The sequence below is a fragment of the Pezoporus wallicus genome, unplaced genomic scaffold, assembly GCF_028554395.1.
Source record: "Pezoporus wallicus isolate ANWC-B61680 ecotype Strahan unplaced genomic scaffold, APGP_CSIRO_Pwel_v1 scaffold_6445, whole genome shotgun sequence".
In the NCBI taxonomy this organism is placed as follows: Eukaryota; Metazoa; Chordata; class Aves; order Psittaciformes; family Psittacidae; genus Pezoporus; species Pezoporus wallicus.
In genome coordinates, this window is record NW_026641753.1 from 1521827 (window position 1) to 1535513 (window position 13687).

At 43.4% G+C, this 13687-nt stretch overlaps 1 protein-coding gene across 3 annotated transcripts; it reads right to left on the reverse strand.

The window, feature by feature from the left end:
- Positions 1-2572: 2572 nt before the first annotated feature.
- LOC130607755 (A-kinase anchor protein 17B-like) lies at positions 2573-12588 on the reverse strand. 3 transcript variants are annotated; one of them, XR_008974326.1, is made up of 7 exons: positions 12572-12588; positions 11992-12089; positions 8265-8384; positions 6529-6765; positions 5090-5707; positions 4204-4368; positions 2573-3650 (listed from the first exon to the last, which is right to left on the reverse strand). XR_008974326.1 is itself a non-coding variant. In XM_057425147.1 (5 exons), the coding sequence occupies exons 3-5, from the start codon at positions 6616-6618 to the stop codon at positions 3514-3516; spliced, it is 1731 nt and encodes a 576-aa protein (XP_057281130.1). In that variant the 5' UTR covers positions 6619-6765; positions 8265-8384; positions 11992-12089; the 3' UTR covers positions 2573-3513. The 3 variants fall into 3 exon arrangements, 2 of the variants coding, with proteins under 2 accessions (XP_057281130.1, XP_057281131.1); XM_057425147.1 differs by lacking the exon at positions 12572-12588 and having other exon boundaries at positions 4204-5707; XM_057425148.1 differs by lacking the exons at positions 11992-12089; positions 12572-12588 and adding an exon at positions 11049-11113 and having other exon boundaries at positions 4204-5707.
- Between the last annotated feature and the right edge of the window lie 1099 nt (positions 12589-13687).

Here is a 13687-nt window from a genome sequence, read left to right on the forward strand (position 1 = left end):
AAAACTCTTGCATAATGGTGGTGTTTGTTTTTATTTACTGCAACTGAATGTGATACTTAATCCTCCCCCAATGTTTCAAGGGTTTTTTGTCTTTCTCCAGTGTCTTACATTATACAACACATATAGTATGTTCTAACTGAATGCCTGTAAAGTATAGACTGTGTTCATGTTGTATAATATGCTCTGCTGTTACAGAAAGAGAGTTAGGCATAAGAAGGCCCAAGTAATTGTTAACACTGCACAAAGCTTGAGCTTTGGAAGGCTGTCATAGTGGACCTAGGCTAGGCTATAACCTACCCTTCAGCAGACGCAACCATCTGACTCTTTAAGTTAGTCCATAACATATCCTGAGGAACTGAATGCTACTTGAAGTATTAATCTTTATGTTACAACATGATGCATCACAAAGAACAACAGTAATAAATAAGAACTACACAGAAAACAAGCAGTAACACAAGACAAAGCTTAATGTTAAGCATCTGTGCCTCCTGGGAAGGAAGTCTTACACTTTGGTAAGACCAATAATTTTTCAGAGAAAACAAAGAGAATTTGTTATGAAAGGGGAAAAAGTGAGTCACAAAAGCAGTGTGACTCACAGATTTTATTTTCTTCTAGTGTTCTGGAGACAAGGACTGGGTTTTAGCTTCTCTTTTGCTCTTTGTTCATTGCAACCTGATCCCTTCCCTCAGCAGTGACCAGCTGCAATGACTAAGCAGAAAGACCTGTGCCAGGTAGCTTATCAGACTGTACATCATTAACCAAGCAGGACAAGATGACCAACTAAGAGCAGAGGCTGCTGCTGAAGCGTCTGAACATCCATTACCTAAGTGCCACAAGGCCGTACTTGAGGAGCTCCAGGGCAAGTCAGAACAACTGAGCAGTACCTCATGTCCAACCAGTTCTGTCATACTGTCAACTGCTTTGTAAAATTCAGATATCCTTTTATCTAGACTCTACCTGCTCTTAATCGTCCTTATTGGCTCTTACTTCATGCTGTTTCAGTTAAACAAAAAGCAGCTTAGTAATGAATGTTTGGGAGTTATGTAACAGGTTTTACAAAAGGTGAGGCATTTTTATTCATTGCCTGGAATCTCTGGATTAAGGGCTTTGTCTCATCATTGCTGCACTCTTGTATTTCAAGCAGATGGACTGATATAATGATGAGCACTGTGTATTTCTACTTTAAAAGCAGCCTGTAGGACTGTGACTTCAGGATTCAGCAGAAGGTACAGCCAACAGGCCGTGTGTTCTGATAACAAAGCTCACTTCAGAGAGCTCCCTTGAGAAGACTTCGGTTCTCACTAGATCTGTAAGGAAGTATTTTCATTAGTCTGTACAGAGGTCAGGTTTGATTGCAGGATCCACAGTCTTAGTGCACTACTTCATACATGTCAGAGTAAACAGTGTTTCCATCAAAACCCCAACCTCTTGAAACACCAGCTCAGTACAACAGCACCCACCAAGCTCAAACTGAAAGGTGTCAAATTATGCCAGCAGTGTTGCACATTTCTACTGCTGAGCTATACAAATTCTGCTTTTAATGCATCTTTTTGCCTATTAAACATTCCAATTGAGTAACATCGTGATTTATTCCTGTAACAACTGAAATTTAAGCGGCAAAGCTATACATTCCAAGAGTTTTAAAGCAAGCTGTTACATGTATCTTTAAAGATTAGCCTTCAGGATAATTAAATTATACTGAACAATCCAGCATATGAAAGGATGTGGCTCAAATGAAGTGTGTTGATAGGAAATGTAAGGAATTAATAGTAAACCACCCAAAAACAGGCTCTAAATAACTATACCTGTAAGCAAATAGGAAACAAAAGTTCTGTTTCACTATCAAGATTACAATGGTGTCTCACACTTCAAAATGCACATGTAGTTTATTTACAATGAAAGTTTTACAAGGAATGAGGACTTGGAGAGATGACTCGCTTTATCAGTTTCAGGTCAATAAAAGTGAATGCCAGAAGCAATTACAGAACTGGTGTATTTGTTATTGAATATTGTGACAACATGTTAATAAAGCACTGGGAATTTACACCCAATGAAATCGGTTAGGCTGCCCAGCCTAAGAGAAAGAAGTACTTCCTCACATGTAATGGAAAGGTCTGGCTCATGGGAACAGGGGAGCCATGGACACAGAACTGCTTATAGACTGACAGAGGGGGGAGTTTTGTCATCTTCACTCCACAGATATTGCATAGAGAAAAACCACCCTTGGTTATGTCACACCAGTGCAACTGCAACATTGTACACACTCAACATACAATAGTTGGTCTTCTTATAACTGTATAAAATACTAAAAAGGAGACTTCAGAGGAGCATAAATGTTCTCCAAAATAGTCAAAATATTTCTGTCAAGAAAATAACATTTTTTTTAGATAAAAGTAATAGATTAACAGTACTTTGAGCAGCAACCATTTGTCATTCATGACCCTGAAAAGGCACTCAACATCTGAACATGTGAACAGAGAAGACTGATAAAACCCAGCTTAAGAAGCCTGTGGGAATCACCAGTACTGAACACTGGGGGAAACCTAACTACCACGAACAATTACAGTATAACTTGTTATTATTACTATTTATTAGAGCAGAAGTTACAAACATGGGTAAGATTCTAGGTAACGAAGGCAACATTATCACATTAATTTAGTATACTGACATGTAATAAATAAAGCATAGTAAAATGAAAGCTGAAATAATCAACGTATTTAACTTAGAATTAGTCTTCTACGTCTTGCTAAGAGACTTTGTCCAAAAGCAATAGAGTCTGTCTTCTAAACATAGCCAGCTGAATAAATAGAGATATAACTCAAGCCCCTAGGACTGCATTTTCACATTTTTACCCACATGCAGCACAAGTCCGTCAACATTTCACAATTCCTCTGAAATTACTTGTAAGCAAAGTCATACTAAAAAGCAGTCTTACTGGGTGTGCCTTCGAAATCTCATGAAACTTGTTGGGTTCCTCCCAGGGACCAGCAAACTTGCAGAAACACCTCTAGAATTCTGAATGGAAAACAAGCATTTTTCCAGGGTGGGTTTATGGGATCTATTATTTTACACAATTGAGAATAAATGTCACCCACACCTTCCAGTCCCACCATTTTAACAATCTGATTGAGGAGGCACTTCATATGCTTGCTCTAGATTTATATAGCTATGTCTTTTCCTCCTTATTTTGAAATACCGTAACTTTACCGTGTATTTACACGGTTCCCTACATTTAATCAGAGTTTAACAACCCGAGATCTCAATCTGTATCCTTTCAAATTCTTAGCAACTGGTCCATGAAAGTTTGTCTGGCCCTAGGGAAAGTTTTGGTCCTGTTACCCAAAAGGCAAAAGCAAGTTCTTGTTCTGTGACACTCACTACACCAGTCAGATATTCTAACCAAAGAAATCACCTAAGCAACAAACCCCCCCACTATTTCATGTACCTTTTAATCAAAGGTCTTTCTTCTCCCACTTGTATATAAAAACTTAAGAGCTGTTACATAGTAGCTGTTCAGCATCCTCTTCTGGGCTCTGCTCCACAGAAAGTATCTGAGCAGGGGTCTGTCTGAATTATCTCAAGAGGAAATAGAGGGCATCCTCTGACATCTGCATCCATCTCTTTTCTCAACATTAATCTCCTCTCATCTCCTGTAGATAAGTATATGGAAAAGTTACTTGAAAATAGTTTGTCAAAGGTTGGTGAGAGAAAGGGTATGGGGAGAGAGCTGTAAAGTATCTGCCAACAAACTGAAAGCATAGTAAATTGTGAAAAGGCTGCAACAATAGCCAGAAATGTAGCAATCCTGAATGAACATCAGATGACTACCTATATATAGAGTCAGTAGCTTTAGACAGTAATTCCCACCCAGCTGTACCACATATTGAGCTGCCCAAAAATGTTTTTAGCTGTCTAAAGCATGTTGAATTGTTAGCACGCATGTTGTTATTAACACCAGAACCACGCATCTGCCCATGACAGACACTTTGCTATCCCATTAATAAGATGAATGCTGCTCTTCAACTACACCTATGTGTAGTGTTCTAGCTTGAGAGAAGTTGCACTTTTATTTTTTATCCCATGTTTGTACTTCGTAATGCTTTTTAAAACCACCAGTCACCACTGTAAGAACTGGCAGGTTACCCCACCTGCCAGAGACCTGTTATATTCAGGCACCTTAGCTCTGGTGTTCCTCTTTCTCACCTGTTCTCTGGAGGGTCTCCTGCAGTAGTGAGCCATCACAAGGGGTAACATCTGGTGCTGCCATGGTGGTGTGAAGGGTCTTGAATTTCACTTTTTTGTGCAACATTTTCTTACATTTTCCTTGTATCTTTCTGAGCGACTCCAGCTGCACACAACTGTCCGTCTCTGAAAAGCCACATTCATCAGATAAAAGATTAGAAGAAAGCTTTTTTCTCTTTTTCTTCATTTTGCGAGCATTCCTCTCCTCTTCCCTGGACTGTATCTTGCTTTTCTGTCCTTCATGCCTCAATTTACTACTAGATCTCTTGCACGACTTCTTAAGCTTATGTTCACACTGCCTTGCCAGGCCCTGATGGACAGAATTAGAACAGAAGCTACATTTGCTGCTTTCCGTCTCTTGACCTTCCAGAGTTACATTTTTAAGGTAAACCAGTAATTTGCTTTCCCCAGCTCTTGCAGGTAAGCACCCTCTATTGCAATTGCTGTAAATTTCTTCACACCTTCTTTCTGTTCTCTTCACTGAGCTGCTACTTGCCTCTCTAAAGTAGTCAGGATCACTGATCTCTTCCAACAAATCCTTTAATTTGCAAGCACATCTACATATTTTGTATGGTACAGTACCTTCATCACTACCATCTTCTTGTTTGAATTCCTTATCATGAGTAACAGCAGTGCAATCCAAAGAATGATTCAGTTCAGCATAGGGTAAGTTACCAACAGTGAGCAAGTCATTCCTCTGCCCTTGCAACTCTTTTGCAAGCCTGCCCCCACAGGCCTTGTTTTCTAACACTGTGTTCATTGACTCAAGCTCCCCAACAGCAATCACCAGTCTACCATTATCACCACTACTACAATTTCTCTTGCTGAGATTTTGTACAGGACTCACTTCTCTGAAGTGCTGACCATGTTTGCTACTCAAGCTGATGTCAAAAGCACTACCACCACCAGATACCACTCTCTTCCACCAGGACTTGTGCGCAGTGTTTTTTGGCTCTAAGCAAACACGTGCATAGTGCGGAGTCTGATAGTAGTTTAGTAAATAATGGATGAACTCATCAGTCTCGTAAACCTTTTGCTTTTTGCAAGAGTCTTCAGACACTGTCTGTGTGTGAGCTACATTCAGTGCTGGGCAGTCCCTTCCATCGAGAGGCTGGATGACCCTGCGGTCTTGCGTAACTGTAATCAGCAAAGATCCACAGCCAAAGGAGTTGCACGCATCTCTGCCAGGCTGTCCGTCAGAACGTGGGGCTGGAGAAGGGTCATTTAAAATCGTCCTGACTATATGACAAGTAGATGCATGGAAGTTACTCACATCTCCTTCCTCGCTACATAAGCTGCTACCTTTTAGGATTAGCGGGCACTTAAACTCCTCCTTATGTTTCAACTCTTTGTGCGTATGATAATGGGAGTTAATCAGTTCCTGATGTATGTCTGTTAATGCTGTTTCAGAGAAGGAATCGTCCTTCCTTACGCCCCATGAAGGATCCACTTTTTGACTTGCCAACTGCGAAACCAAGAAAATAGAAGTTTATTTACACATCACCTTCACCATTAAGAAGGCCAATGTCAGATGTTATGGGGCCCTAAACTCATGTAGAATGGCAAGGGTAGCCTCTGACTTCAACTCTTAGTAAGTTATAAGCTTTCAGAAATCTTTAAGAATTGAGGAAAACATACACTTGTTAAAAGCTGCAAGCAAATTTTTCTTTGCAAATAATGAAGACAAAGCCATGTTAGCAACCCTGAGAAATGAAAACACCTGTTTTCACTTAAAACTTTTAGCCCAGAGCACTAAAATTCAAACATGAATCTGTGTGCAAAACACTCACATTTTTATCATTCCTCTGCTGACTTTCTCAGGATGTTACCTGAATCAAACTGAAATAAAACTGACAGCTTAGTGTCGGCCACAAAAGTCCTTCAGAAATACAGCTGGTGTAATCTGTGTCACTTTGCGTCACTTGTAGAACTGAGACCAAAACAACAGTGATACCATCGTTTGCATCCCCACCCCAAAACAACTTGTTTGTAATGCTGGATCAGGTCTAACAGAGCTGATATAGCCCTTCCAGACCTATTTTTCTTGAGTAATGACAAGACCTGGAACAAGCATCAAAGGCAATGTTTCTGGGTGGAAATGCACTAACTTTGCTCTTGGGGCAAGACTGAGAGCAGATTGTCACAAAACTTAGCCCTCAAGCCTTCTGAGTTTTCAGTCAGTCCCAAGGCATTCATATCAGTATCAAGACATCAAATGTCTAGTGAATTATTCAAGCTTTAATAAATACCCTCCAAAATTTAAAATACATTTTAAAATAATCTTACTTTCACATGGCTTAACAGCACTGTAAGCAGTCTGACAGCCTCCACTCTTCTCTGAGCTAGCAGGGATTTCCTTTCTTCCCATTCAGGCATATTCTCTGGCCACTGCTGTTCTTCAGCTGGTACCTTCTGCTGCTTTGGGGGATGTTTCTCATCTCCATCTATCTGCCTCTCTTCTCTCCTCTTGAGCTTAGCTTTCTTTTTCCTCTCTCGAACTTCTTTTCATCACCACGTGTTTTTCTAGGTAATTATCAATATGGGACAATTTAGATGACACTTGGTTTACAATCTGAATCCTGGGAATTGGATGCAGGTGTTTGAAGAGCTAATAATAAGCAACCAGTCACCAAGAATCCACATGTGGCTAATAAGGAATCTTGTTTGTTAAATTAACACGCTTAAAAAAACATGGCACATAGATGACATGCATCCAAGTGAGCACACATTTAGAAAGTTCTTTGCCTCTTCAAACGGTTTGTATTCTACAGTTTTCTTTATAAGCATTGCCAGGACAAGAGTCACATCAACTTTTGTCTCCAAGGACACACCTAAAAATTAATCATCTGAATGCAGTTCTTAAATTAACAAATTTCCCTACAGATTAACATGAGGGTCCCATTTAAGAGATATTACATGTCCATTACTGCTGAGCAGCACTTACACAGGGTCAAGGCCTTTTCTGCTCCTCACCCAACCCCACCAGCAAGGAGGCTGGGGGTGCATCAGGACCTGGGAGGGGACACAGTGGAACAGCTGACCCTGACTGACCCCAGGGATATCCCAGACCATGTGGCATCATGCTCAGCATGGGAAGCTGGGGGAGAAGGAAGAAGGGGGGACATTGGGAGTGATGGTGTTTGTCTTCCCAAGTCACTGTTATGTGTGACAGAGCCCTGCTGTTCTGGGGATGGCTGAACACCTGCCTGACCATGGGAAGTGATGAATGAATTCCTTCTCTGGCTTTGCCTGAGTGCAGCTTTTGCTGTACCCATTAAACTGTCTTTCTCAAGTAGGAGTTTTCTCATTTTTTGCCCTTCCAATTCTCTCCCCCACCACACTGTGGGGGGAAGAAGCCAGTGGCTGTTGCAGGACTTAGTTGCCAGCTGGGGTTAAACCATGACAAGCTGTCACTACTGTCTGGAAACCTTACCCTGGAGAAAGCAGATCTACCAAACAATCAACATGCTACACCACAGAAAACTCCAGAAAATTCAAAGAACAAAGTGTTCACGCAATAAAAGTGTTTAAAAGTATTTTTTGGAAGTTTGGACCTTCAGGTCAGCTGGGAGGCACCTAGAAATGTACATCATGCTCATTTTTCTTCAGGACATAAAGACATTCATTTGTGGTGTTGCAGCATAGAGCAATACAAACGGCCCACATGCAGAATCTTCAGCAATCATGCCTATGGGCAACTTGAGAGCAAAAGCTCTCTGATCTCACTCCAGGCCCACAGAATCACAGAACAACCCAGACCGAAAGGGACCTCAGGGTGTCCCTAGTCCAACCTTCCTCATAAGCCAGACCCCTCCATCTGATGCCTTACACACACAATCATTATAATACTTTTGTTTCCAACAGGAATACATTTAAAAACTGTATAGTATCACTTCAAGTTCTCCAACTCCCATTTCCTCAAAGCCTGATTTTTTACACTGGCCACTCCTGGATTTTACTTGGGATAAGATAGTGTAACAAATCTCAAGAAAATGGGACAGCCTCTGAAAACACACTCTCACCTTTCAACCCCGTATCTTTTCCCCCCTTTTCCGAACGTGCTCCTGTTCTTGCAGCTTTAGTTTTTCCAGGCTTCTCTTTCTTATGGCTCCTTCACTAAAATGCCTGGTACCAAAAGTCACCTGTCACAGAAGAAGCAGAATCAGACTTAGCATTCCAGCTTGCCATGTGTTTATACAAACACAGACAACCTGCTGAGCAAATGAGACACCCCAGCCTGCTACCAAAATACTACTGCACTCATGAGAATACCTCTCTCCACCCTGACATACTAGAACACCTCTTCTGGACACTGAATTGGCAATCGAGCTCAAACACCCTGCTTCCAAATGTCTCCTCATGCTGTGACATAAGTAGCTCACAATCTGACATCATACCAAACATGTTCCTGGCAAGCTCTTCAGGGGACTCAAAGTTCAGTATGTTCAGCAGACCATTCCTGTCTGCAGGACTCAGACAGTTCTGCCAAAACTAGTTCACCAGCTCTTACAGCAGTATCTTTTGGATCAAATCCTTGCTTTCTTGCTTAAAAATTGATAAATTCTGTTGATGTGTACTGCATTTAACCGGCTTCAAATGCCCAGTTGTGACCACACTAAAAGAAAACAGGCAAACTGCATCAAGGTGTATTCACACTGAAAAAATAGGTAATACGAAGCATTATTTCCAGCATGGAGGGTAGCATTTTCGGGTCACAGTTTAGAAATTACCTGCTGTGAAAAAACAGCAAACCAGGGTCCTCTCAAGTACTTACAGAGGTAAACTATTAGGTGCTGAAACCAAGCTTCCAGATTGCAACTTTTCTCTTGTAATTCCAGGCTATGCATAGCACTTAAATGTATTCATCGCTCAACATACTCAAGCAAAAAGGTACAGAGAAAAGAAAGGGTAACCCTTACTAGCTAAGAACCACATAATTAGGGCAGCTGCTGCACCTACTTCATGTTAAACAATCAGAAGCCAAGGATCTGTCCAGGAGCCTTCACCAGCTCCAGAGATCATCTCTCAATTTCACTGCCAACCACACCAGAAATATTTACAACTTTAAGCTTACCCACACCAATTTTTCAGGAAATCAAAACAGTAAAATGCTCTTTTTTGATTAAAGGACTTAAGTTCAGGTACATGAATATATCAGTATCCCTATACCCAGTACAGACAGGATAATCATAACAGTTTTTTTCCCCCCTCACATGCTTAAGCATCAAACAACTTTACAGAGCAGCTTCCCCTGTTAGCAAAGACTTCTCGGGCCTAACTTCAAGTTAAAAAGAGCAGAAGTTGGCAAACCACCATCTGCACCAGTTTCTTCCACAAAATCTCAGCAGCTAGTTTCTAATAAAGGTTAGTATATTTTAATGCTGTCCATATGCTGTAATTTTCTTTCTTTTTAGCCACCATTTAAACAAAAATAACAGACTAAACCAAAAGAGAAAAAAAGAAGATACATATACATAGAGAACTTCAGGAGTGCCATATTAAAGCTTCCTCTGAAGCAACATGGAAAAAAGTCCATAAGGTGGTTGTCACAGGTTATAAACTATGCTGCCATTACTTAAAAATATCTGTCTGCCTTCAATATAGGAATCTGCACAGGAAGACAAGTGCAGTGGAAGAAGCTGTCTGGTAAAAGAGGGTGACTACACTTTATTCAGAATGATAAAGGAAAAAAATACCCAACACTTATGTACTGAAGGAAAAGCTAGTGTAATTAAACAGAAAGAAGAAAAAACAGTAATCACTGGAAGCAACAGCGTACAGCACAGACTGCAGCACGTAATTGTCCCTGTTAAGGAACCATTGCCAAATTCACTCAGAATTAACCACAACTTTGTCAGGAAAGGCTGAGTATCTCCGGGTTAATTTCTGAACACAGCCATGTATGCAGACAGATGCATCTTCAGTATCTCACATAAGCAAAGCAATTACACCCAGAGTACTGATTACAAAACTGGAAAAATGAGTAGCCCCTAGAGCCCTTCCTGCCCACCGCGAGTTAAGGTAAAGAGCTTCCTAAAGCTATCTGTAATGTATCAACTACACTTTTTCTGTCACACTAAGATCTGAGGTGCAGCATGTTAAAACATCCAGGATACTGATGCTGAAACCTGCAGCTGGTGTACCCACCCAAAAGTTTGTTCTGTTTTGCAAGTACAGCTTCTATCAAAACAACAGATATCACCCTGCCCTTGCAAATCTTTGTTCACGTACATCCTTACACCACCATGGCTGCAACCATATTCCTACTACTGCAAGAAGTCACCTAAAAGTAAGCCCAAAGGTGTCTTCATGTTGCCAAGTAAGCTACAGTGGTTTGCCAGTGCAGACCATTATCCTTGCTCCTCCCTACTCTTTTTCACAGCCAGGAGCTCTTCAAGCATCAGAAATGCATTTCTCATCACATAACTGTGTACAAAGCACAGAATTATTTACTGGCTGATCCACTGGGTGGCTGCTCAGCAGCATGGCCTTTTGGAATCAATCCTGACATACTAATAAGCTGTTTACTTTGGAGTCAGCTGTTCCAACTGACAAACCACCAGGAACTTGACATTCAACCCCTTTACCTAATTATTATTTCCTTTTAGCTATTCTGCCACAGTTATAACATCAGAACACACTTGCCCTTGCACTATGGTTTACTATGCTAACTGTAGGCTGAACTGTACCATGCCACCTGCATGCCTTTTTCTGTGATCATCTGCTCTGATAACCCTGATACATACTCAAAACAAAACAAAACAAGGGTGTTACTTAAATGGATAAAGGGGAATCAAAGTACTGACCTGGGACTCCACAGATGTGTGATCAACTCCCAGCTCTGCTGAGGAATTCCTGTGAAACCCAGTAACTTCCTATATCTCAGGGGCCTAAAATAACATAGTATTTTAGAACAGATTCAAGCTGATCAGGACCACAACAGGCCATCAGATCACTTACTCTGGCCTGTGCTAACTGTATTGAACTGAAGCTCCTCCTCCAGAAAGGAACCTGACTCTGGCTGAAGGCACAGTATGAACCTGCCACTTGCCATAGGCAATTTGTTCCATTCCTTACTCCTTTGCTGTTGGAAATGGAAGCAACTTCCAGATACTATTTCGTCATAAGCCTTCCTCTACCAGATTCACATCCTTTTAACATCTTTTTTATAGGTTTGGTGTGTACGTGTATGTATGTATTCCTCTTACATGTTATAATCCATGTGCCTCTCAGTCACCTTTCTTACATAAAATATACAGCTTGAGCTCTTTGAGAGATCACTCACTGTCCCCTCCTTCACTGAAAGCCATTCCTTCAGCCCCCAAGTAGCTTTTGTTGTAATATTCTAACACTCGCCAAGGCGAAACAACCCCAAATGCACACACAGCACTAATTTGATCAGCACCATTCACAGCAAATTGACTCTTTTAAGGCTACTTTCAATCATCATTTAAACATCCCCACAACCCAAGCTGCTGCTAATGTACAATAAGCCTTTAGTAGGCTTAAAGAAAACCACAAGGATAAACCTAAAATGTTTTTTCTAAATAGCTGCATGATCCTTTTTGCATTGACTGAATTATCTTAGAACACCCTAAAACATGTCACACAAGTGAATAGTTCAAAACAAAATTACACTTTGAGAAAACCATGTATCACATATGAGCAAAATGCAAACAGTGACAATAACTGGATCCAAAGGCGCCCCTCACACCTGCTCACAGTACCACCAGCTGAAACAGCTCTTACCATCTTCAGTTCCCCCTCTGGTCACTCATACCAGGCCCTGGGCCATCACAACTGTTTCTGAGCCCACACCATCAGCCAGGTCAGGGAAGAGATCTAACCTGGAGAAAACACAAATAAATCTCATTTAGCCCGGTTACTTCTCAGGCAGTTGTTTACCTGCCCTCATACACAGCGCAGTCCTGAGCAGCTCCACCAGCGGAGCCAAAGGGGAGCTTAAGGCAGAGGAAATACTTTAATTCCACAGAGGCGGGTATGCAAGAGCACCTACAAGCAAGCAGGAATGTGGCAAGTGTTATGTACTGATCCACAGCAGCAGAAAGAGCTTTCCACACAGGGGAAAAAGCATTTACCATAAAGAGTCACTTGGAGAAGTTTAAACAAGAGTTTTAAACAGATTTCTCAAGAGACAGCACTAATTTATTCAGTTTACTCTGTGTAAAATTAAATGAACAGGACAGGTGATCAGAAGTGCTGCTGTTCACGCAAATATCACAATAAAGGGGCGTTTTCAAGCAAACGCTCCTCACGCCGCTGCTTCATGCTGCGTTTTGAGGTGGGGATAAAGAAAACGCAAACCAACCCCATCTCAATGGACGCCACCGCCAAAAGGCCGCGCTCCCCCTGCTCGGGGGGAAAAGGCCCGACCTCCGGCACCAGACCCCCGAGACCAGGCCAGGAACCCGCGGGCCCAGGAACCCGCGGCCCAGGGAGGGGGTGACGCTCCTCCCAACGCAGCCCCGGCAGCCAAGAGGGGAGCACGGCAGGGCCGCGGGCTCCGGGATGCTGCCGGGAACCGCTCCACCCCCCGGAGCCCCAGCGGCCGCGGGCTTGGCCCGCCCGGCAGGGAGGTGACCGGCAGCCCTGCGACCTCGGCCCCTTCCCCACAGGGGCCGCTCCCCGGCGCCCCCCAGCACCCTCCTGCTGCGGCTGCTTCCCCCGAAGGAGCGGGGCACCGAGCCGGGCCACCCGCCCTAAGGCGCCTCCAGCAGCGGCGGGTGCCCTCCGCCAGCAACACCCCACTCCCGCAGGCCGCAGCGGCCCGGCTCCCCTTACCCCTCCGGCCGCCGCCACCACCGCTCCCGACCACCCGGCGCTCTTCCCGCCGCCACCCCGAGGCGGAGCGCGGCGAGGGACCCGCCCCTAGGGCGCGGCTCGGCAGCGCCCTCTCCTCCCGCCGCCCGGCGCTGGGCCAGGCCCGGCTGCTCGCCTCGACCCCAGCCCTGAGGGGCGCTGCCGCCGTGGGGGCCATTTCTTAGTGGCCAGAGCGCGGGGAAGGGGCGGCGCAGGTGGCGCGGCTGTGCGGCGTGTGGGCGCTTCGCGTGTTCCTAACGAGTCATAAAGCGGGACAAGGTGGAGCCCCAGGAGGTGGCAGCGGCTTCCTGCCCTGTATGCCCACCTTTGACTGGAGCCTGCCTGCTACCAGGTATCTTTGGCCTGTGGTCACTGTGTTGGGTAAAGAAAACCGCAGTTACTTCCTCAGCAGTTGCCTAGTTCAGGCAGGGTGAAGGTGGTGACATGATACCATGTTTGTCTTGTAATAAAGGTAGCTCATCCACCACTACTTCATATGAGAAGTATGTGTGTGAGGATTAATTTCAGCTTTTCCCTGGTTTAGCATACGTGTTTAAGCAATGGAAATGCAGCACATCTGTCTCTTGGTTGTACAGCATTCAGCTCCTGCAGCGCAGCAGCTCTC

Coding starts and splice junctions, on each gene's coding strand:
- LOC130607755 (XM_057425147.1), bottom strand. CDS start 6,618: ATGCCTGAATGGGAAGAAAGGAAATCCCTGCTAGCTCAGAGAAGAGTG. Junction 5,708..6,528: donor TGCTGTTAAGCCATGTGAAA/GTAAGATTATTT, acceptor TTGGTTTCGCAG/TTGGCAAGTCAAAAAGTGGA. Junction 3,651..4,203: donor GGAGACCCTCCAGAGAACAG/GTGAGAAAGAGG, acceptor ACTTATCTACAG/GAGATGAGAGGAGATTAATG.